Consider the following 21,656-nt stretch of genomic DNA (forward strand, 5'->3'; position numbering starts at 1 on the left):
TCTCTTGAAAGACTTCCTGAGCTAGCTCCCATTCGTGGGAGACTGTGCTCTGCCTGCTCAGAGCGTCCGCTGCTCTGTTCAGCTCTCCGGCTAGGTGAACTGCTGATAGAGAGATTCCTTCTTGCATTGCCCAGAACCAGAGCTGCATTGCCTCTCTGCACAGTGGAAGTGATCCTACGCCTCCTCTTTTGTTGAGGTAGTACATGGCCACTGTGTTGTCCGTCATTATCAGGATATTCTTTCCCTGTAGAGAGGGCAGAAAAGCCTTCAGCGCTAGTTTGATTGCTCTAAGCTCCAAAAGGTTGATGTGTAGTTTGGACTTCGATGGAGACCAACGACCGCTGATTGTCAGATCGTTGGTGTGGGCTCCCCATCCCGTGAGTGATGCGTCCGTCACTACCGTTATCTCCGGCCACGGTTGCCAAAAAGGTTACCCCTTGAGGGTATTCTCCTTGCAAGCCCACCATAGGAGATCTTGAGCCACTTTGGCTGGGACTTGCAGAAGATCTGACATCTCGCCCGAAAATTGGGACCATTGAATCCTGAGGGCCCATTGAAGGGATCTAATCCTCAATCTGGCCTCTGGCATCCGAAAAATGCAGGATGCCATGAGGCCTAGCAACCTCAGAAAGTCGAATGCCGGTAGATGTTGGGCATTTTGAAACTTTGTTAACATCCTCAGAATGTGGTGAGCTCTCTCCTCGGGAGGCGAGGTTTTCCCTGAGGAAGTATCCAGGACTGCTCCGATGAATTGGAGTCTTCGGCTTGGAATCATTTGTGACTTCTTGTAATTGACAGAGAAGCCCAGTCTGTGTAAGAAGTGGCAGGCCAAGGCCAGATGTTCCTGGGTTCGTTCGGGTGAACTTGCCCTGATCAACCAATCGTCCAGGTAAGTGTAGACGTGAATCCCTCTTCTCCTGATACTGTGTCTCCTCTGCCATCAGTTTGGTGAAAACCCTTGGGGCGGAGGTCAGCCCAAATGGTAGAACCCGAAACTGATAATGAGAACCACCAATTGCAAACCTCAGGTACTTTCTGAGCTCGAGATGTATTGGCACATGAAAGTAAGCATCCTGAAGGTCCAATGAAACCAGCCAGTCCTGAAGCTGGAGAGCCTGGAGGATCTGAGAAAGGGTCACCATCTTGAATTTCTCCTTCCTGAGGAATATGTGCAAATTTCAAGTCCAAGATGGGTCTCAATCCAAAATAAGGGGAGTACCAACTCTTGTTCCTTTACGTTCCTTTACACTACAGGTACATGTTCTATTGCACCTTTCTCTAGCAGGGTTAAAATCTCCTGCACAAGGAGCGGGTTGGGATTTTTACAGAGTTGGCTCCCGGTGGATGATCTTGGGGTCTTTGATGAAAAGGAAGGCAGTAACCTTAGGTCACTATCTCTAGTGCCCAGGCATCTGACGTAATGCCTCGCCATTCGTCCAGATACCGAGTGATTCTGCCTCCCATCAGGGTCTTGTGGGTGAAGACCTCAAAGTGGCTTTGCAGCAGCTGCGGCAGTGGCTGAGGAGGTAGTAGCCGCTGCTGTGGCTGATCTAGCACCTCTCCCTTTTCCACCACGAAAGGGTTTTCTTTGTTGGCCTCTTTGACTGGCCTGCTCCCTCCCTTTTCCAAAAGAGGAGTAAAAACGAAAGGGGCACCTCTTCCAGGAAGATGAGCCTGCGTCAGAGTGTTGTTGAGGCTGTCTTATAGCGGCGCTAAGTGATTTTGCTGCCGCTTTTGAGGTCTGCAGCTTCTCCAAGCTCTCGTCCGCTTTGCTGCCAAACAACCTCAAGCCGTCAAAGGGTATATTAAGTAATCTAGATTGCACATCAGGTGCAAAGCCAGATTTCCTTAGCCATGCAAACCTGCGTAGGACCGTGCTAGATGCCATGGACCTGCTTACACTATCAGCAGTGTTCAGTCCTGACTGAAGGCATTCCTCCATAGCCTCTTTACCATCTTTTACTATAGCCAGGAAACCAACCCTTTCCTCACCTTCCGGGATGCGATCAGCCGCTGATGTCATGCAGTCCCACAGGGTATATGTAAATCTTGCTAAAGTACAAGTTACATTTGTCGATTTAAGGGCCATGCTGCCCGAAGAAAAAACTTTCCGGGCCCAAGCATCAACTTTTTTATCATCCCTGTCTGGTGGTATTGAGGGGTAAGCTGATTGCCTAGTGGAGGTTGCAGCTTGAACCACTAGATTTTCAGGGGAGGGATGTTTAGATAGATATTCCGGATCTGATAAAGATGGTCTGTATTTTGGTACATATTTCTTGTTTACTGCTGAAATAGAATCAGGAGTATTCCAATTTACCATTACCGTCTTCTGAAGTGCTTTATGGAATGGAAGAACAGGATCTTTTAGAGGACCTTCACTCAGGATGTCCGTCATGTCATCCTGGTTGAAATTTGGGGAAGCTGCCTTCCAACCCATAAAATCAATGACCCTTTCCATGAGATTTCTATAACTAGGATCAGCATGATCTGTAGGGTCTGGTCTCTCAAATTCCACTTCAGTTGTAGTGTCTAGGCCACTGGCATTTTGTAAACAGTCATAAAGATCTGTTATTTTGGAATTCGGTCCACTAGCTCTTCAGGGACCTCTCTGGCACAAAACCTAACTCCAGCTGAAGTGACTCTTCAGAGTAGTGTTCTTCAAAAATGGATGACATAGATCTGAACAATTCCTGCCTGGGTTGAGGATGGAAAGCTTTTTCAGGTAAAGAGGGTGGTATCGACTTAGGCATGGGCAATGGCGTCGACTTGCGTATTGGATCAAAGAATGCCTCGATAAAGGCGGGGAAGGCGTCGATAAAGAAGACGCTGGCTTCAATGTTTTCGAAGGAGGCTTTGATACTGTCGAAGAAGGCTTTGATACATTCAAAGGTGTCGACGCCATTTTCGTCGGCGGTTTCGACTCAATGGTCGATGACTGTGTCGAGTCGAGCCGAGCTTCGATTCCGCTACCACCGATTTATGCACCAGAGGTTTTGTCTTAGTACGAGGTGTCAGGGAACTTTCCCTTGATGACACTCTCGACTCTTTTGTGGTTCTCGCGTGTTTAGATCTTGATTTCCCTCTGTCACTTTTAGAGTGGGTAGAGGCATGATCACCACGCGGCATCTTCGAGGGGGTCTAGGCCGCTTTCTCGAATATTTTAAGCATCAAAGCCCTAAAGGCCTCCCATTTTTCAGGGGAATCGGGCTTGGATGGATAAGTTTCTCTCCTCTCAGAGGAGGACGAAGAGGAAGAAGACCTGTGATGTCGCTTTTTTGACTTCTTAGATGAAGACGAGGAGGATTTCCTCGAGCGACTCTTCGATCTCGACCTCCTCGACCCATGTCGAGATTTTCGACTAGATTCATCCGAAACTTTTTGTCTTTTAGAAGACTTGTAAGTTGCCTCCCGCACCACCAGCTTACCTCTACGTTCCCTAAGAGCTTTATTGGACATCGCCTGGCAGGAACCGCACTCGTCAACCCGATGGTCTGGGCTGAGACACCAGAGGCAATTCTGATGGGGGTCGGTTATTGACATTTTCCTACCACACTTCTGACATTTTTTTAACCCTGTCTTGGGTGTGGTGGGAGTAGATGACAAGGACATCGTCGAGAAAAAACCTGATGCGCCATTCGTGACACGAAGCAGTTGCTCGGAAAAACGGAACTGAGGTAACGGGCGCTGCTCGAGCCCTTTATACAGTGGATGATGTCGACGCTGGCCCTCAAGGGACTACGACTGCGGCCTCGAACACAGCACCCTCTGGTGAATTTTTTTTCCGAAGCAGCAGAGCTGGGATACGAATATCTAAAGATGAGGAATACGTGAGAAGACACAATCCATTCGAAATACAGTTTGTACGTGAAACTGTTTTTTCTTTTACCGAGGATTCTCAGCCTGACGACGGAGAACATTCATGAGCATGTGAATCCATGCCAGACTCCATGCTGGAGAAGAGACGAGTCCTGGTGGTAAAAATCGGATAGAGTTTTCAATTCTGACAAAAAGTCAACTAATGAGGTGGTTCCTAAAGGGCTTAATTCTGTACCTAACCAGCTGCCAACAGCCTCTGATAACATAAAAAAAGTCCAATTTGTTAATAAAAGCCGATTGGATTGGATAGAACTCCATCTACAGTCTATGTTAGTAAGCAGAACACGTTACTTACCTAGGGTAATGTTCTTTTTGACTGGATGTTCCTCCCACGTATTCCTCATCTTATGATATCTTTGTTTCCAGCATCAGCTGCTTCTGAAAAAAATGTCTTCTCGGCAGAGGGCGCTGTGCGTTGAGACGGTCGACCCAATGTCCCTCGAGGGAATCCATCTCTGTTAACGTCATCCTTGAGTACATATGCCATGCGTAGCACCCGCTGGCTTCAGTTGTTGTTCCGCCAGCCATATGCAGAATTAACACCATTGTCAAGTGCCTTTAATTATCAGACCTTAAAAGAGCGTAAAGTCTAAAGCTCGAAAATTCGACAGTGGGGTAGGTTGGGAGGGCGATGAGGAATACGTAGAAGTAACATTCAGCCGAAACAACGTTACCAGGGGTAAGTAACTTGTTCTTCAAATGGTTTGTGTCCTCCTAAATATTCCTCATTTTATGATAGAGTCTGTAAGGAACGCATGGTGGCAATAGTAACACCGTTCAACGGTGTTTATTGAACTTTTGCAAGGGTGTGATGAACGCCAATCTAAACCTAAATCTAGAGATGGGAGCAAGCTATGACCATCAAATAATAATAATGCAGTCCTAGTGGAGTCTTGTCAAATAAAAAATGAAAAGGGCCTACACTAAAAAAAAAAAAAATGCCAATCCTTACCACTAAATTACAAAATAATGTGAGGTAATGTTCATGAAAAAGAAAGAAGTGTTCACAAAATAATATGTCAGGGTGTTCGGGCAGTTGGCCTCCCTTCCCCACGTTTTCAGCACCGGACAAGGCGTGTCACTCGAGCAAAGCACACACTCTAGCTTCTGCGGCACAGGGATACAGTTACATTTTCCCAGTTCAGGACCTTCTGTGTCCAAGTCTCTTTACTTCTTGCAATTCTCTTGGTGCAGATGGCCTGCTGTACTAAAACACATAAAGGTTCTCTTCAATATTCAACTTGGGTGGTCACCCGGGATCCCCCTGTGCCGGGCTCAGATACTTGCCATAAGCAAAAACCAAAAAATGTTCAATGTCGGATCCCCCTAGCTTAACCCGTTGCAGATCCACTTCATCTCTTTCCTACTCCGCATCAGTCCGATACCTAACAGAGAATTTCGAATGAGCACCCTACGTGGTGCCAGACCACTCTGTGAATGGCATTTTTTCTTGCTTTCCCCAAGGTTTAGTTACAATTGGATTTGCGTTGCTTATCACAAACGGTTCACACACTGTTCTCTTTATACAATGTTGCTGCGTGCAACCTTGGTTCAAAACACAAGCTGGTTTGGTAGGAGTCTCTCCGACTCACCAGCTGTGCTTTCTTTTCAGACGCCGCTTTGTTGTAGAAGCCATGGACAGTACCACAGCAGCAATCGCTCCTCCCTGCCTTGGTCATCGACGCAGGAGAGTCCCAGGTATCTCCGTCACACTGTGAAGGTTTGATCAGCCTTAGTTCCTGATCTTCGGCTTCTTGTTCTCCAAGGTTCATGAAAGTAACGGTCTTTATAGGTCATGGGTGCTTCCCCCCCTTGCAACCCTCTCCGGTCTCGCCGTCTTTCTCCTTGTATTAAATGGCCATCTTGGAACCGCTGTTTCCTCATGTGTTTTGCGTGACTCAGTGTGCTTTCGTGCCGGGAAGTGTGATGGAAGTCAGGTGTGTGTAATGATCCGTAATTGCCTGACCATGGTTTTGGGACATGTCAGGTATACAGCTCTGGTGTTAGTCCGCTGTCGCCCACGGTGAACTATCCGTGAGAAAGTGTTGTGTTCATGTCGGGAAAGGGGGGGGGGGGTTGAGTTTGTAGGTATCCTACCTTGTAGGATGGGGAAAAGGTGTTACAAGGAAGGGGATACCACATCTCACCCTCCGGTGTCCCTCTTCCACTCTCCCAAGACCCCTCATCCAGGTGTTCCTCTTGCACTGGTCCACCCCCAGGAACTGAATCCAAAAGCGATGGCTACACACACACACACACACACACACACACACACACACACACACACACCCCCCCCCCCGCCGGCTGCCATTTCCCCTCCCCATATGCCATATGGATAAAAGGCAACGCACGAGGAAGCAGCTATTCCAGGACGGCAGTTCAAACGGAGGAGAAAGGCAGCGAGACCTGAAAGGACGTCAAGGAGGGATTTACCCTTGCCCCTTTCAATCCAGACTTGCAAAGCCTCCAACAAAGGAAACCTAAGACTGGGACTCGCAGCTGGCGAATGGTGTGATGGATGTCAGCGAAAAATTGAACACTCTCGCATTGATAGCCAGGGCGGGGAGACGTGGTTGCCATTGTGGTACCGCCCTTGACTCCAGTGGCAAAAGAAACATCAACAAGTTCATCACAGTCGATGAGTCAGAAGAACCTGATAGTGGACCGGACTGTGTTAGGCACAAGGCTGCAGTGGCAACATTAAGAAGATTAATAGACAGAGGTCTTTATTGTGAACGAACTTGGTACCAGAGATAAAGTGGTCCGGTGTCAGGTGGGTGCTCATTCAAAGGCCTCTAGCTGGTACCCCTGTCCTGAACAAAGAGAATGTGGAATTACGAACATATTCAAACTACGAGTACCAAGAGGCCATAGGGAAGGCTGGCGTGAGGTGGCAAGGTGGTCATACAAGGGTCAAGCCAAAACCCTTGTACAATCGAAAGTCCTTGACACGTTGTATAAGTTTGAACAATTAACCAGGTTACTCACCATAGTGACCACCTTACTCCTAGTCGATAGTCCCTTTCCTCCATACTTATGGGACATCTCTCCGTCCTGTAGGAGGGGACCGGAGCACTTTGTAAAAAGCATCCACAAAATGTTTTCAAAAATGTGTCCTTCCTCTCTTTCTGTGCGGGTCCCGGCATGAGGCCGTAACCCCGCCCATCAGTCCTTTTCTATCGCCAGGTCAGAGACCGATTAGCAATAACAGAGGAACTTTATTAGAGGGGACGGCGGGCGTATGGAGGAAAGGGGACTATGGACTAGGAGTAAGGTGGCCACTACGATGAGTAACCTGGTTATACTAATACGTCCCGTCCCCTTTCCTCCATACTTATGGGAGATTCCCAAGCACTCCTAACTGGAACTACGGGTGGATGGAAATACCCCTTATTGAAAAAGGTTCTTCAGCACAGCCTGACCAAACTGAGCATCATCTCTCGAGCTCATGTCAAGACATAATGCTTACAAAATGCGGATGGGGAGGCCCAAGAAGCTGCCCTAGCAATGGACTTATGCAGTATGGATCTTACGGTCATCTGTTTTTTACGGAGCTTCTCCAGGTCGTATCAGTGAGCTCCCTTGGGCACCTCAAGCTCCCTGGGGTCTGCTCAGCTACCTTGCCCCGCACCAGGTGTGCATTAATACCCTTAGGAGGTTTAAGCCCTTGGACGGTGAAAGACTCTGTAATGTTACAGAAAGTCACAAAAAGTTGAGCAGAACTCCTAAACGTGGAAGTCCTGTCAAGGTAGAACTTAAGAGCCGTTCTGACATCAGGACAGTGTAGAACCCTTTCTACCTCTGAGGTAGGGTTCGGATAAAAGACCGGCAGGGAGATCGACTTCAGTTACCACCTTCGGTAGAAAGGCAGGGTTTGTCCATAGGACTACCTTGTCCTTGTGAAAGACCAAGAAGGTATGCTCCACTGACAAGGCCTGGAGCTCACTCACCCGCCTTGCTGAGGTAACGGCGACCAGAAAGGACACTTTCCAGGATAGGCACTTGAGGTTCACCGTGGCCATGGGTTCAAAAGGCTTATGGCACAGCGCCGTCAGGATTACATTTAGGTCCCACGGCGGGTGCAGACTACGAACTGGAGGGTATAGGCGTGTCAAGCCTGCAAAATGCCTCTTAACCACTGGGTTACTCAGAGAGTAGGAACATTGGTCTGTAGAAAGGTAAGCGGAGACCGCTGAAAGGTAAGTTCGGCGTCGGACAGACCCCCTTTAAAGTCTTACAGCTTCTTGACTGGGATAAACACCTCAAACTCTGACAAACCTTTCCACATCCGCATATTAGCTCCCGCTAACACCAATTCGGCGTTGGCCTGCCTGAGCTGCAAGGCCAAGTTGGCAAAGATTTTCCTCCCAAGGGAGTCAAGGAGCTTGTCCTCCTTTCCCAGAACCTGAGTAGCCGTCGTGGAAGAGGATGCTGCAGGCCTGGATTGCAAAGTGGCTGCGGCCACCACTGTGGAGGAGGGGGGCGGACAAGACGACAGGGCCACCTCTTCCGAAGAATGCAGCCTGTATCTCGCGTCAATTTTCTTATTGACAAAAAGTCCCGAGTGTGGCTTTTCCCAGACCCTGCGGACCTCGGCCAGAACGTCCTTCTGCAATAACAGGCAGGTACGATCCGAAGGAGACAGGGTGAACGCCCCAGAAAGCACACCCTCCTGCGGAGCGGGTACCTCGGACACCGGAACATCTAAGAAGCACATCATGTCCAGTACCTGGTCATGGAAAGTTCTAATAGAGCGGGGCAGGTCCTCGTTGTCCTGATCGCCCTGCGCTTCATCCGACAGGTCAGGATCCTGCTGAACCGTGTCGGGCGCTGCCTTGTCCGCAGGGGACAATGGGGGAAAAGGCAGAAGAGTCGGGAGTTTCTCGTCTGTGGAGGAATGAAACAGATCCTTGACATCAAAACGAAGGTCTAGCACCTTGTCCTGCACTTCCTTTGAGAACTTCGTTGCATGGAGCCACGCTTGGAGGGAGATGTCGACCCCGACCATAATGCCTCAAGCGGGGTTATCTACGTGGTGTGCCGCAGATTCCAGCAGATCTTGTGCCAACACTTTAGCGTTCGAGAAAACAGCTTTGAAGTCGTCTAACCTATCCACAGGGATACATTCAGCTAGCTCCTTCCACAGCCTAAGATTGACTGCTGCCATGATGAGGTCGGTGTTAGTTTGATGAAGTTGGAGCACCGAATTGGAAAGGACTTTCTTGCCAATGGCGTCTAGCCTCCTTAGAGAGGAATTGGCCCACTGTGGTGGCGGATGCAGATGACGGCTGGAACTGAAGAGTGGCAGCTGTCACCACTGTCACCGATGGGAGGCAGCAAGACTGTATGAGGCAGCGGTGCCCGAGCACGCCAATCACAAGGCATAAATTAGTTTTCAAAAATCGATTAGCAGATTTTGCTAATAAACATTTTTTTGATTAGCAAATGAACTAATTTGATTAGCAATTTTGTACTAATACTGAATGTCACCAGTATTAGTTGTACCCCAAGTAGAATTAGCAAGAATGCAGAAATGATTTCTATGTACCTCTGAAGTATAAGTGTGAGAGTAGTGAGTGTGCATGTTGAGAGGGCTAAGTGTGAGAGATAGGATGCAATAGTGAGAACTATCGTGTGAGAACGAGAGCTTTGGTGCAAGAGTCAAGAAATATGGTGCAAGAGACGAGTTTGGGCAAGGCTTCAAAAGAGCCAGGGTTAAAGAGTGTGAGAAATGGGGTTGGAGAGAGCCAGGGTGCAAGAGAAGGGTACATGTGTTTTGTGACTGGGTGCATGTGAGAAAGCAGGGTGCTAGAAAGGGTGCCTGCATGTACAGTGCTGGGAGGGTGAAAATGAGCCCAGGGAAAGTGAAATGTTGAAAATAAGGGTCAGTTAAAAGATACAAAATGTGCAGGGCAGGAGAAAGACGATGTGAACGATGGGTGCCTGCATGAGTTACCAGCGCAAGGGTGGGAGGCCAGAAGAGAGAGAGGGCATGTGTTGGAGTTAATGTGTGTGTGCATGCCATTTGGGGAAGGGTGAGACAAACAAATGAAATGAAGAGCAGGGGTCTGGTGGGGTTATGGGGGAGTTTTCAGGGAGACGGTAGGGGAGGGGAGAGGGAGGAAAGACACTGGAATCTCCAGAATTTTGATGGGGAAAGCTTTCACGGATTATTATATATATATTTTGTTTTTATGCTTGCAGGACTGCGCTGCCGCGGACTCCCTGCCCGAGTGTGGTTTTATTTCTGCAGCAATGACTAATGCTTCCAGCAGGATGGCAAAAAGAATGCAGGTGAAGCAAAATAATGCGCGTTTATTTTGCTTCACCTTTCATTCTTTTTTGCCGACTTTCAATGCTAACGTGCGTTTCTTTTGCTTTCGTTCTTTTTTTTACCAGGTTAGGGTGGACTCAGCCCCATTGAACCACAGCCATCAGGTTTGCAGGCTGGACAACTCACCACTGCACTACATAACCTGATGAAAAACAACTAAGGTGTTGCAAATTTCAGGGAAAACCTTTGTATTGGTTCTTGGAGTTTACATGTGCACATTTTAACATGTTGATTTTATGGAAGGCAAATGCCTTTTGTCCTATGCAATTTGGGTGGTTGTGAAAATGCAATTTAATGAAATTTGCATATTTCAATTTGAACTGAGTCTTAGAGAGCAGCCACTCTCTAACACCCAGCACCCGCCGTAATAATGCAGCCTGCTTCTCGTAGAAGAAGCCTTCTATGAGCAGCAGACTGCGTTATTACGGCGGGTGCTGGGTGTTAGAGAGCGGCTGCTCTCCCCAACGCAAACCTCCCCTCGGGCTCCTCCTGTGACTCCCTCGGCCTCCTTACCTCCAGAAAGTTGAGCCAGAGTGTGAGGGGGGCTGAGATCCTCCTCTCACGACGGGCGTCACGTAATGGCACCGCATCCGGGCTGGGCTGACATAACATTGATACAATGCTGTTAGCCCAGCCCGGGTGCTTCTGCCCCGCCTGCAGTGCACAATCATTTTTTTTTCCTTTTTGCTGTGGAAATCATATTGCAGTTTGTGCGACATAATTATTAAAATACACAGCAAAACATCATTATTATATCGCAAATTGCGATGCAATACTGCTTATTTTATGCCTTGAATCAGTAGAAGGGCGGAACAGGTTCTTGTGGTCCATGTGGTGTGGAAAAACTGCTCAGCTCCAAAGGGAATGCTCCCAGCACCCGCCGTCGTGAACGTTGGTGTAAGAGGTATCCAAAATGGCTGACGTGGACCACGGAGGTTGAGCCACCAGTTTGTCGACACCTGAAGAGAACTGCGTCACAGAAGAAAGTGAGGCAACTATCTCCTCAGGCGAGTCATGGGACTTAGGTGGCTCTTTAGCCTTGAAACAAGGCTCCTCGGCCGAGCCGATGCTGGCAGATCTAGGATGTATACCAGACATCTTCGGTACTGCCCCAAAATTTGCCTCCAGTGGAGGAACCTCGGCAGAGCTGGTACTCAAAGGCATGTGATGCGTGACCGCCTTCTTTGCCCCCTCGACATAACCAGTACCAGCACGACCCCGGGCGTGGGACGGGCGAGGAATACACCTCACAACAAGACCCTCAAAGAGGAATCCTCGGTTCTGCCGGTACTCGAATTAGCCCCAAGAAGAGAAACCTCAGGCTTTAACCTGGGACGTTTAGCTCCCTGACTAGGGGCCTCGAGCCGTGACTCGGTATGGAAAGCCCCAGAAATTGAGACCTCAGGGCGAACCTCGCTATCTAAAGCCACAGAAGAACTGGGCTGAACCTTAGCCCCCAAAAGGGGAACCTCAGAAGAAATGTCCGGTTTTGGCAGGCCAACTGTGGGAACCCTCGGAGGAAGCTCCGGTGTGCCTATTAGGCCCCTTACGGAACACCTCACGGATGCCCCCGGTAGAAGAGCTGCGCAAGCCCCTCCAGGTCCCGGGAGACCCCGGGAAAAGGTCCCCATGCCGCGGTGCCCTAAAAAGTAAAGAACTTACCGGGCGTTTCTTTTTCTCATCACTGAAGAGCTGTAAATGTGGAGGAGGAACATGTTGGAACACGACCTCCCACCACAGAATACGCTGGAGTGCCCGGACAGAGAGGGTGTCGCAATAAAGACACGAGTCCCAGCGATGTTCCGGGTCTAGACACTCCAGGCACATAGGATGAGGATCCACCTCTGCAAAACGACGTTTGCATGAAGAACATGCCACGAATCCCAGATGCTGCGCTATAGACGGAGGACTAGACGACAATGGAACCACAGCAAGAAGGAAGGACAACAGGAGTAAAAATAAAAAAACTACCAGTGATGCAAGTATGTCCAGCCCCAACCGCGCAGAGTAAAGGACTGATGGGCGAAGCACGGGGCGGATCTCAGGAGGGCAGGGCCACGGCCACGTGCGGTGCCCCGCGTAAAAATAAAGGGACAAAACAAGTTTTGATGCTTTTTTTTTTTACAAAAGTGCTCCGGTCCCGTCCCAATGGAGGAAAGGGGACGGGACGTAGGAGTAAGAGAGGTTAAGATTTGATTTCCGCGAAAGGAGGGCCCTACAGAGTGCACTGTGACCCATCAAGGTGGAGAAACCTGTATCAGTATACAAACGGGGCCCTTGCTTGGCCTGCGAAGGTACACACATTTCAGTTGAGGCTTCATCATCAGAAAGTTAGATCTTAGGGAAGCTCTACAAGTGGTGGTACCAGATGCCCATTTCCCTATATTCATGCAGTCTTCTGCCACTGATCAACGCACTCACTTATTACAACCCTCCTGGTGTCACCTTTAAGGAACCAAAGACTTTCTTTGCATTGAGTCTCTATTTAGTAATGAACGGATAATGCCTCCCAAATCCTACATGCCTCCTTAACTCTGTCCCATTTTAGTGGGACATCTAGTCTTTCTAGTCTTGCAGCAAGAACTGGGGCCAGAACCCCTGACTCCATAGGCAGGTTGACTGGTACTACCAACTCTAGAAATTCCATTACAGAGAAAGTCCTCTCTTGGAAATAACGTATGGAAGAATTAAGCTCTTTCTCAAGCTCCTCCTCGCCATCCTTGTGCTCCATCCGCATCAGTTTGCAAATTGCAAAGACAAACAAAGTCCTACTGAACACTCTGTCGGAACAGTGTAGCACTCTCCGGGAGTAATCCCATAAATGTATAAAAGAAAGACATGTAAATGAGTTATAATATTCAAGTGACTCTTTCCTTTAATTAAAAAACGTTAACAAATGTAGGAACATTATGTAGCATGCAATTTAGAATAATAAATATCACACTACCTTCAAAGTAATCATAAAATTGATTTTTAGTCTTTGATGGAATTACATCATTAGAATGTTTACCTACTTTTTTGTATAATCTCTTCAGGACTGGAAAAAAATGTTTGTGTAAACGGAGAGACCTACTTTGAATCTGTTGTGATCCTTAGAGCATTCTGAGAAGCCACTAAACCTTTGTTAAGAGAGTGATACCTGACCGCATTATACACACAGAGCACCAGCTAAGACATCCAAACCATCAGTCGAGAAATCTGGTTTGAAGCCATCCACCACCGGTCCAGTTTCTTTGAGCCAATTCGCCAAATCAATATGTTTGTACCTAATCTTATGCTACATAGAGAAGAGCCAAGATGAAAAATTGGACTCCATTATGAGTTTTCCTTTTAATTTTTACCAACATGTTTCCCTCATGGAGTATGGTTCCCATACTATACAGTCTACGTATCTAGTATTCATTATGTGTTTGATTTTGTTAATAAGAGGGTTGTAAGTACTTTTAATTGTAAAGTGTTTGAGTAACTATATATTTCATTAGTACCCGGCACGCGCGGCGCAATGGGAATACAGCGTGGTGATTGGCTCATTTGCGAGCCATACCACACGGTATTCCCTTTTACGCCGTGCGTGCAGGGTACTCTGTTCCCTTCGAGGGGCGTGGCAGCCCCTCAGCCAATGAGGAGGCTTGAAACGGGGCAATCCCCGCTCCGAGCCTCCCCATGGATGGAGGCTTCCCTCATCCCCCGCCGTGGACTCAGGTAGGACATTTTTTTTTGTTTCCCCTTTCATCCTCCCTCCTCCCACCCCACTTACCTTCTGTCCCGCAGTCTCCGGCAGGGGACGATGGAAACCTCCAGCCGTGTCGAGACTCAGATCAGGGCCATCCCTGCTCCAAGCCTCCACACGGCTGGAGGCTTCCATCATCCCCCGCCGGAGACTGCGGTATGTTTTTTTTTTCTTCCTTCCCCACCCCACTTACCTTCTTTTTTCTTCTTTTCTCGGGAGCGGACGCGCTGGGAACAGAGTGTTCCCAGCACGCCCGCTCCCGATGGCCACCATGGAAAGGGAAAACGGACTAAGTTTTCCCTTTCCCGGCAGCCATTTTCTTTTTACATTTTCATTTTTTTTACTGTTCCGAAACGTGTTTCGTATTAGAAAAAAAAATCAATTAGTACCCTGGTCTAACGGGCCGGGGTTCTAATAGCAATAAGCCCCTCGACTGCGGGCCAATACCGCGAGCGGTAATGCCCCCGGCGCTTCGTTAAGGCCCTCACTACGGGGGCATTACCTGGGGCGGTATAGACCCGCAGTCTCGTGGCTTATTGCCACAGTAAAACACTGCTTTGGCATTCACTTTAGTTTGCCATTTACTCTAATGTTGTTTGGAGGTTTCCACTGCTAACTCCTTCTTCTGATGAATATAGGACGCCCTCGACACATGCTACCAATATAGAGGAGGCATATTATTCCCTTTGTATCGGTTTTACAAATATGATTGAAATAGCATAAGTCTTTGATTTACACTGTACATCTTGTGGCCAGAATCGGATTTTGTCACAGGTATCCTGGTCAAGAGTGCAGATGAAGAAGACAATACACAGTCAAGTACACACTGAATTTTAGAAACAAGCAATTATACCAATTATTTTCATCATGTTAGATGTTGTCAAAATGAAACAATCATTAAAGTTGCAAAGAACAAACTTATTGATGTTAACTGACTTAGTGAATGTCTTTAAATAAAATAGTTACCTGCAATAGGTCCTACCCAATATACAACCACGTTGTCTGTGAAGCTGCTTCCTTGGCAGAAAAAGTTTAGTGAGAAAGCCAAAGCTGGATTGAACATGGCCCCAGTTAGTTGTCCAGCTGCAAAACACAATCAATGATATGGTATTACATAGCATCATCTTGATTTCTGTAAACATTAAGAAACAATATTTCAAAAAGGAAAAGGTTTGCAAGGATGATAGTTTAACTTGTGTTGTTAACAGAGGGAAATACTTCCATCAGTTATTCTACATTCGAGTAAAAATGTCAGGCTACAAGCTCTTAGCCAGCCATAAAAGGTCACATTGAATCAATGCAAGTTCTTCGCATGGGCTTAAGTCTCAAAATACGATTTCTTACTTATCAAGAGTCAATTACCAGAATGCACATTTTAAACCCTGATACATATATCATTACTGAAAAGCAAATGCAAGTGCCCAGATTTGGTACATTCTGATGTTCTAAGTCTAGAGACATCAGAGACATTATGTCCTTCTAAAGACGCCAACTGACCCAAATGAAATTGGGAATGATTGCCAAATTTCTAACCTTCCCTATTCATGCAAGATCTTTGAAGGAGAGTACCCCTACTAGCTCCAAAGCTTTGTGGAATTCCACAATGTCCTGTTTGACTGCCAAACAGGCATCATTCAACAAAGGAACATCAGGAAAGGTGTTGTAAAGTCCATGAACACAGAGCAATTTGAAGTGCAAATGCTATTGAAGCATTCTTTGTGGCAAAGAACACAGTCAATAGACCAGAATTTACTTACTGACCGCATGGAAAATTGGGCAGAATAACCAGGTCACTCACCGTAGTGACCACCTTACTCCTAGTCCATAGTCCCCTTTCCTCCATACTTATGGGACAGTCCTCCATCCTGTGGGACGGGACCGGAGCACTTTGTAAAAAGCATCCAAAAATGTTGCAAACATTTTTAGTCCGTCCTCTCTTTCTACGTGGGGCCCGGCACGCGGCCGCAACCCCGCCCATCTCGGCTCCACCCCGCGCATCGCCCATCAGTCCTTTTCTATCGCCAGGTCAGAGACCTCTTAGCAATAACAGAGGAACCTTATTAGAGGGGACGGCGGGCGTGCGTATGGAGGAAATGGGACTATGGACTAGGAGTAAGGTGGTCACTACGGTGAGTAACCTGGTTATACTCCTATGTCCCATCCCCTTTCCTCCATACTTGTGGGTGATTCCCAAGCACTCGTTATAGGAACTATGGGTGGATGGAAAAGATCCCTTACTGAAAAAGGCTCTTCAGCACAGCCTGATTAACTGAGCATCAGATCTTGAGCTCAGGTCTAGACAATAATGCTTACAAAAAGCAGATGGGGAGGCCCAAGTAGCCGCCTTTGCGATGGTCTGCCAAGGCACATATTTCTGAAAGGCAACCGTGGCTGCCTTGCCCCGCAACAAGTGTGCATGAATTCCTTTAGGAGGCTTCAGCCCTTGAACGGTGTAAGACTCCGTGATGCAGACAGCAATCCATCGAGAGATAGTCGCCTTAGAGGCCTGCTTACCTTGTTGATTATCAAAGGTCCCAAACAGTTGAGAAGAACTCCTAAGCTCGGATGTCCTGTCCAGATAGAACTTAAGAGCCCTTCTAAAATCCAGGCAATGCAGAACCCTTTCAGCCTCTGAGGCGGGGTTTGGAAAAAAGACCGGCCGGGAGATTGACTGGTTCATATGGAACTCAGAGACCACCTTCGGCAGGAAAGCAGGATTTGTCCGTAGGACCACCTTATCCTTGTGAAAGGCCAAGAAGGGATGCTCCACTGACAAAGCCTGGAGCTCACTCACGTGCCTTCCTGAAGTAACAGCGACCAAAAAGGACACCTTCAACGACAGGTGCTTGAGGTCCACCTTGGCCATTGGTTCGAAAAGTTTATGGCACAACGCCATCAGGACCACATATAGATCCCACGCCAGGTGCGGACTACGAATCGGAGGATGAAGGCACATCAAGCCTGCAAAATGCCTCTTAACCACTGGGTTAGACAGAGTAAGAGCATTGGTCCGTAGATAGGTAAGTGGAAACTGCCGAAAGATAAGTTCTGCATGACAGAACTTGAACACCCGACTCTGCTAAGTGGGATACAAAGGACAGTACTGTGTCAATTGTAGCCCCCCCTTGGGTCCAGCTGCTTGATTAAACACCAATGACAGAACCTGAGCCATTTGCTTCTGTACTGGGACCTAGTCGAGGGTTTTCTGGCTGCCTGAATAATAATCATGTTATCCGCAGACATGCTAAGATGTTCTAAAGACTTGAACTCAGGCACCATGCCGCCAAGCTGAGCGATTGTGGGAAGGGGTGCCACAGCTGCTGTTCCCCCTGGTGAAAAAGATTCGGGGTCACCGGTAACCTGATCGGCGGATACACCGACAGATGTTGAAGTTCTGAGAATCAAAACCTGGCCGGCCACCACCGGGCTATGAGTAGAAGAGAACAGTTCACTGAGTTCCTCAATTTGCAAATCGTCCGATGAACTAGAGGCAGAGGCAGGAAGGCATAAGCCCTCATGTTGTGCCATGGAAGCTAGAGAGCATCCCCAAGAGAGGAGGCTGCCATCCCGCTTCTGGAGGCATACAGAGGAAGCTTCTTGTTTGCCGTCATAGCGAAGAGGTCCACTTCCAGAGTGCCCCAGCGCAGGAAAATCCATGAGGACCTCCGCCTTCAACTCCCACTCGTAGATGACCATCGTCCGCCGAATGAGGGCATCTGCCGTGACATTCAGCTGGCCTGGGATGTGTACTGCAAGTAGCCAGACACCATGAAGAACAGCCCACTCCCAAATCTGGATGGACAGGTCCACGAAGGGGGAGACTTGGTGCCCCCTTGCTTGTTGAGGTAATACATCGACACCACATTGTCCGTGCGGATACGGACCACTTTGTTGGCAATGATCGGTGTGAAAGCCTTGAGCGCTAGGAAGATCGCCAGGAGCTCCAGATGATTTATGTGGAGAAGCTTGTCCTGAGGCGACCAAAGATCCGAGACCTGAAGAAGATCCAACTTCGCACCCCACCCCATAAGGGAAGAGTCTGTTGTGACCGTTACCATCGGGGCTGGGTCCTGAAACCCTGCCCCTATCGACAGGTTACTGAGAGACGACCACCAGTCCAGGTCTGCTCTCATGAAAGCCGAAATCGTATTAACTTGGAGTCCGGATCCACAGCCTGAAGCCAAGAAATCCGAAGAGCCATCTCAGTCCGCCTCATTTTGAAACGGGCAAGAGGAAGAGCCAAAACACACGAGGCCATGAGGCCCAGAAGCCTCTGGAACCACCAGGCCGACATGCTCTCCGACTGCGCAAACATCTGACACGTTGCCAACAGATCCACCATTCTGTCCCCAGTCAGGTACACTCTGCAGTCGATCGTGTTCCAGCGAAAACCCAGGAAAATCAAGTCCTGAGAGACCGTCATGGAAGATTTCCGCCAGTTCACCCACAGCCCAAGGTGGAACAGGAGCTGGAGGAGAGACTGAAGATTGCAGGCGGCTTTCAAAGGGCACGGGCTGCGTAAGAGCCAGTTGTCCAAATACGGATACACATGGATACCCTGCAGACGAAGATAGGCCGCGATCACCGACATCATCTTCGTGAAGACAGGCGGCGCCGAGCTGAGGCCAAAAGGAAGCACTCGAAACTGGAAGGGCTCCTCTCCCACAGAGAAGCGGAGATATCTCCTGTGTGGATTCCAAATCAGAATATGCATGTACGCATCCTGAAGGTCCACCACGCTGAGCCAATAGCCCATCTGCAAGGAGGACCTTATCTGGTCGGGTGTGATCATCTTGAATTTCTCTTGGGGTAGGAAAAGATTGAACTCGGAAAGGTCTAGGATGGGGCGCAGGCCAGCCTGGTTGGGTTTGGGCACCATAAACAGCCGGGAGTAGAAGCCCTCCCCTCGTTCCCCAAGGGGAACGGGTTCCACAGCTCTGAGATCCAGAGGTTTCCGAACCTCGGCTTTTAGGGAGGACGACCCCGACTGCTGGAAAGGAGGGTTGAAGGGTGGGGGGTAAGGGTAAGCGGAAGCCTGCCCGTGCGACTGACAAGACCCACCTGTCCTCAGTGATGGTCTGCCACGCCTCCCAATGAGACGCAATGCGTCCTCCCACCGGGGTCTTGTGCGAGCACGGAGAACCCTCATTTTGCAGGCTTTTCAGTGGTGTTTGAACCTGAGGAGGAGGCTGATGAGCGGGAGAAAAACCGAGTATGTTGCTGCCTCCGGCGGTTATTACCCAAAGAGGTATCCACTCTGCGAGATTTCAGGTCTAGAAACCCTCTAAAACCAGAAGAAGGGCAGCTTTGCGACAACGGTCTCTAGGTTCTAAAAGGAGTTTTAACCAGGACGGACAAGGACTTAGCTGTCTGGGTGCTGACCTTTCTTTTGGTCAGCTCCACATCCGTCATGCAACCACGCCTGTCGGGAGGTATCAACTCCCAGCATAAGGCCCCGAGCCGAAGTGTCGACGTGATGAGCCACGGCCTCCACCAGATCCTGTGCCAAGACCCTGGCATCGGACAATCCCGCCTTAAAGTCTTCCAGCTTCTCGACCGGAATGAACTCCTCGAACTCTGACAGACCTTTCCACATCCTCATGTTCGCCCCCGCTAACATCAGTTCTGCATTGGCCTGCCGTAGCTGCAAGGCCGAGTTAGCGAAAATCTTCCTCCCAAGGGAGCCGAGGAGCTTGTCCTCCTTGTCCAGAACCTGAGTAGCCGTCGTAGAAGAGGATGCTGCAGGCCTGGACTGTAAAGTGGCTGCATCCACCACTGTGGAGGAGGGGGGCGGGAGGGACAAGATGACAGGACCACCTCTTCCGAAGAATGCAGCCTGTATCGCTCATCAATTTTCTTATTGACGAAAAGTCCAGAGTGTGGCTTTTCCCAGACCCTACGGACCTCGGCCAAAACGTCCTTCTGCAAGAACAGGCCGGTAAGCTCCGAAGGAGACAGGGTGAACGCTCCTGAAAGCACACCCTCCTGGGGAACGGGTGCCTCGGGCACCGGAACATCCAAAAAGAACATCATGTCCAGTATCCGGTCATGAAAAGCTCTATTAGAGCGGGGCTGATCCTCATTGTCCTGATTGCCCTGCGCCTCATCCGACAGGTCAGGATCCTGCTGAACCGTGTCAGGCACTGCCTTGTCCAGAGGGGACAATGGAGGCAATGGCGGAAGGGTTGGGGGAGGCACCATAGGCAAGGGCGGCGCCGGCGGGCATATCTCCCTAAAAAGACCCTTGAAATACTCCCTCATGGGGTCGGTACCCATGAGTGTCAGAAATTTGCCGAAAAAGGTGTCCTCCGGAGAAGGTTTGAGCTACCGGAGGAGGCCTCTCATGAGGAGGATAATTCCAGGGACGCAAAGGGGAGGGTTGCCACACAGGCCCATCCCATGAAGTGTCCACAAAAATCAAAGGTGCCGACCCCACAGGCAACGAGACATTGTGCGGAAGGGGCATCCGAGCGTTCCAGTCATAAACTGGGCGAAACAAATGCGCACAAGGAATTTTATGTTCACCAACAGAACCAAGTCCTACACCTGAGGCCGATGGCGTAGTGGTGGAAGGAAGCGCCCAAAATGTCAGCTGTGGTTGTGGCGGGAACGGCCGCCATTTTGTCATCACCTATGGGGAACTGCAGCACATGAGGAAGTGAGGCAGGGGTCCCCGTCGATGGATCAGGGGTCTTAATGTTAGCCTTTAAGCAAGGAACCTCGGCCGAGCCGGTACTATGAGGCCTGGAATGTTTCTGTGACATACCAATAGCCAAACTAGCCTTCCCAGGAAGGACCTCAGCACTGACGGTAAAGGAAGAGCTTTCACTCTTTGCCCCCTCAACAGTTCTGGCGTCGCCACAAGAGCGGGAACGGTGAGAAACAACTTTCACCGATAAGGCCTTGCCAGGCCTCTCAGAAATGTTGGTAACTTTAGCCTCTGTACGAGGGACCTCGGACTCAGGTCCGGTAACAGCCTTACTAATGCGGGCCTCGAACATCCGTTCAGTAATACCAAGCCCAACCAAGTCCTTGGGGCGCACCCCGGTACTTTTGAGGGGAGCCGATAAAGAGGCCTCAGAGCGAGCTCCGGTACCCCACGACTCAGGAGAACTGGGTCTACAAGCAGCTCCCACAGGAGGGGCCTCGGAGTGTACTCCGGTATCCACAGGCCCCTTACGGAGACCCTCAGAGAACACTCTGGTACAATTATTAGGCCCAGAAGGCACCCCGGGGCAAACCCCGGTGACAGAGCGGCTAACGCTCCTCCCGGCTCGGGAACAGCCCGGAAAGGTATCTCCCGGCGGGGTGCTCTAAAAAGCAAAGAACTTACCGGGCGTTTCTTCTTTTTGTTGATAAAAGCTTGAAAATGCAAAGGAGGAGTATGTCGAAACATCTCCTCCCACCGCTCCAACCGACGCTGAAGTGCCCGGACCGAAAGGGAATCACAGTAAAAACAGGAGTCCCAACAGTGGTCCGGACCCAAACACTTAAGGCAAAGAGGATGGGGATCCGCCTTCGCGAAGCGTCGGTGACACGATGAACAATCTGGAAAGTCTAGTTTGAACGACATAGACAGACTAGTACACGATCGCTAGCGAGAGCCAGAAAGGAAAAAAGGGAAGAAGATCTTCCGCGGATGCAAGTGCGCCCAGTCCTGAACGTGCGGAGAAAAGGACTGATGGGCAATGCGTGGGGCGGAGCCGAGATGGGTGG

At 49.3% G+C, this 21,656-nt stretch overlaps 1 protein-coding gene across 2 annotated transcripts in view; it reads right to left on the bottom strand.

Annotated features, from left to right (window-relative positions):
- AQP11 (aquaporin 11) overlaps positions 1-21,656 on the bottom strand; it is a 335,864-nt gene that overhangs the window by 27,392 nt on the left and 286,816 nt on the right. For both annotated transcript variants that reach the window (XM_069639987.1, XM_069639986.1), the window contains exon 2: positions 14,907-15,023. In XM_069639987.1, the coding sequence (XP_069496088.1) occupies positions 14,907-15,023 (117 nt within the window). The remainder of the gene's footprint in view (positions 1-14,906; positions 15,024-21,656) is intronic.

Source organism: Ambystoma mexicanum, chromosome 7q, assembly GCF_040938575.1.
Source record: "Ambystoma mexicanum isolate Mex_15411 chromosome 7q, UKY_AmexF1_1, whole genome shotgun sequence".
NCBI lineage: Eukaryota > Metazoa > Chordata > Amphibia > Caudata > Ambystomatidae > Ambystoma > Ambystoma mexicanum.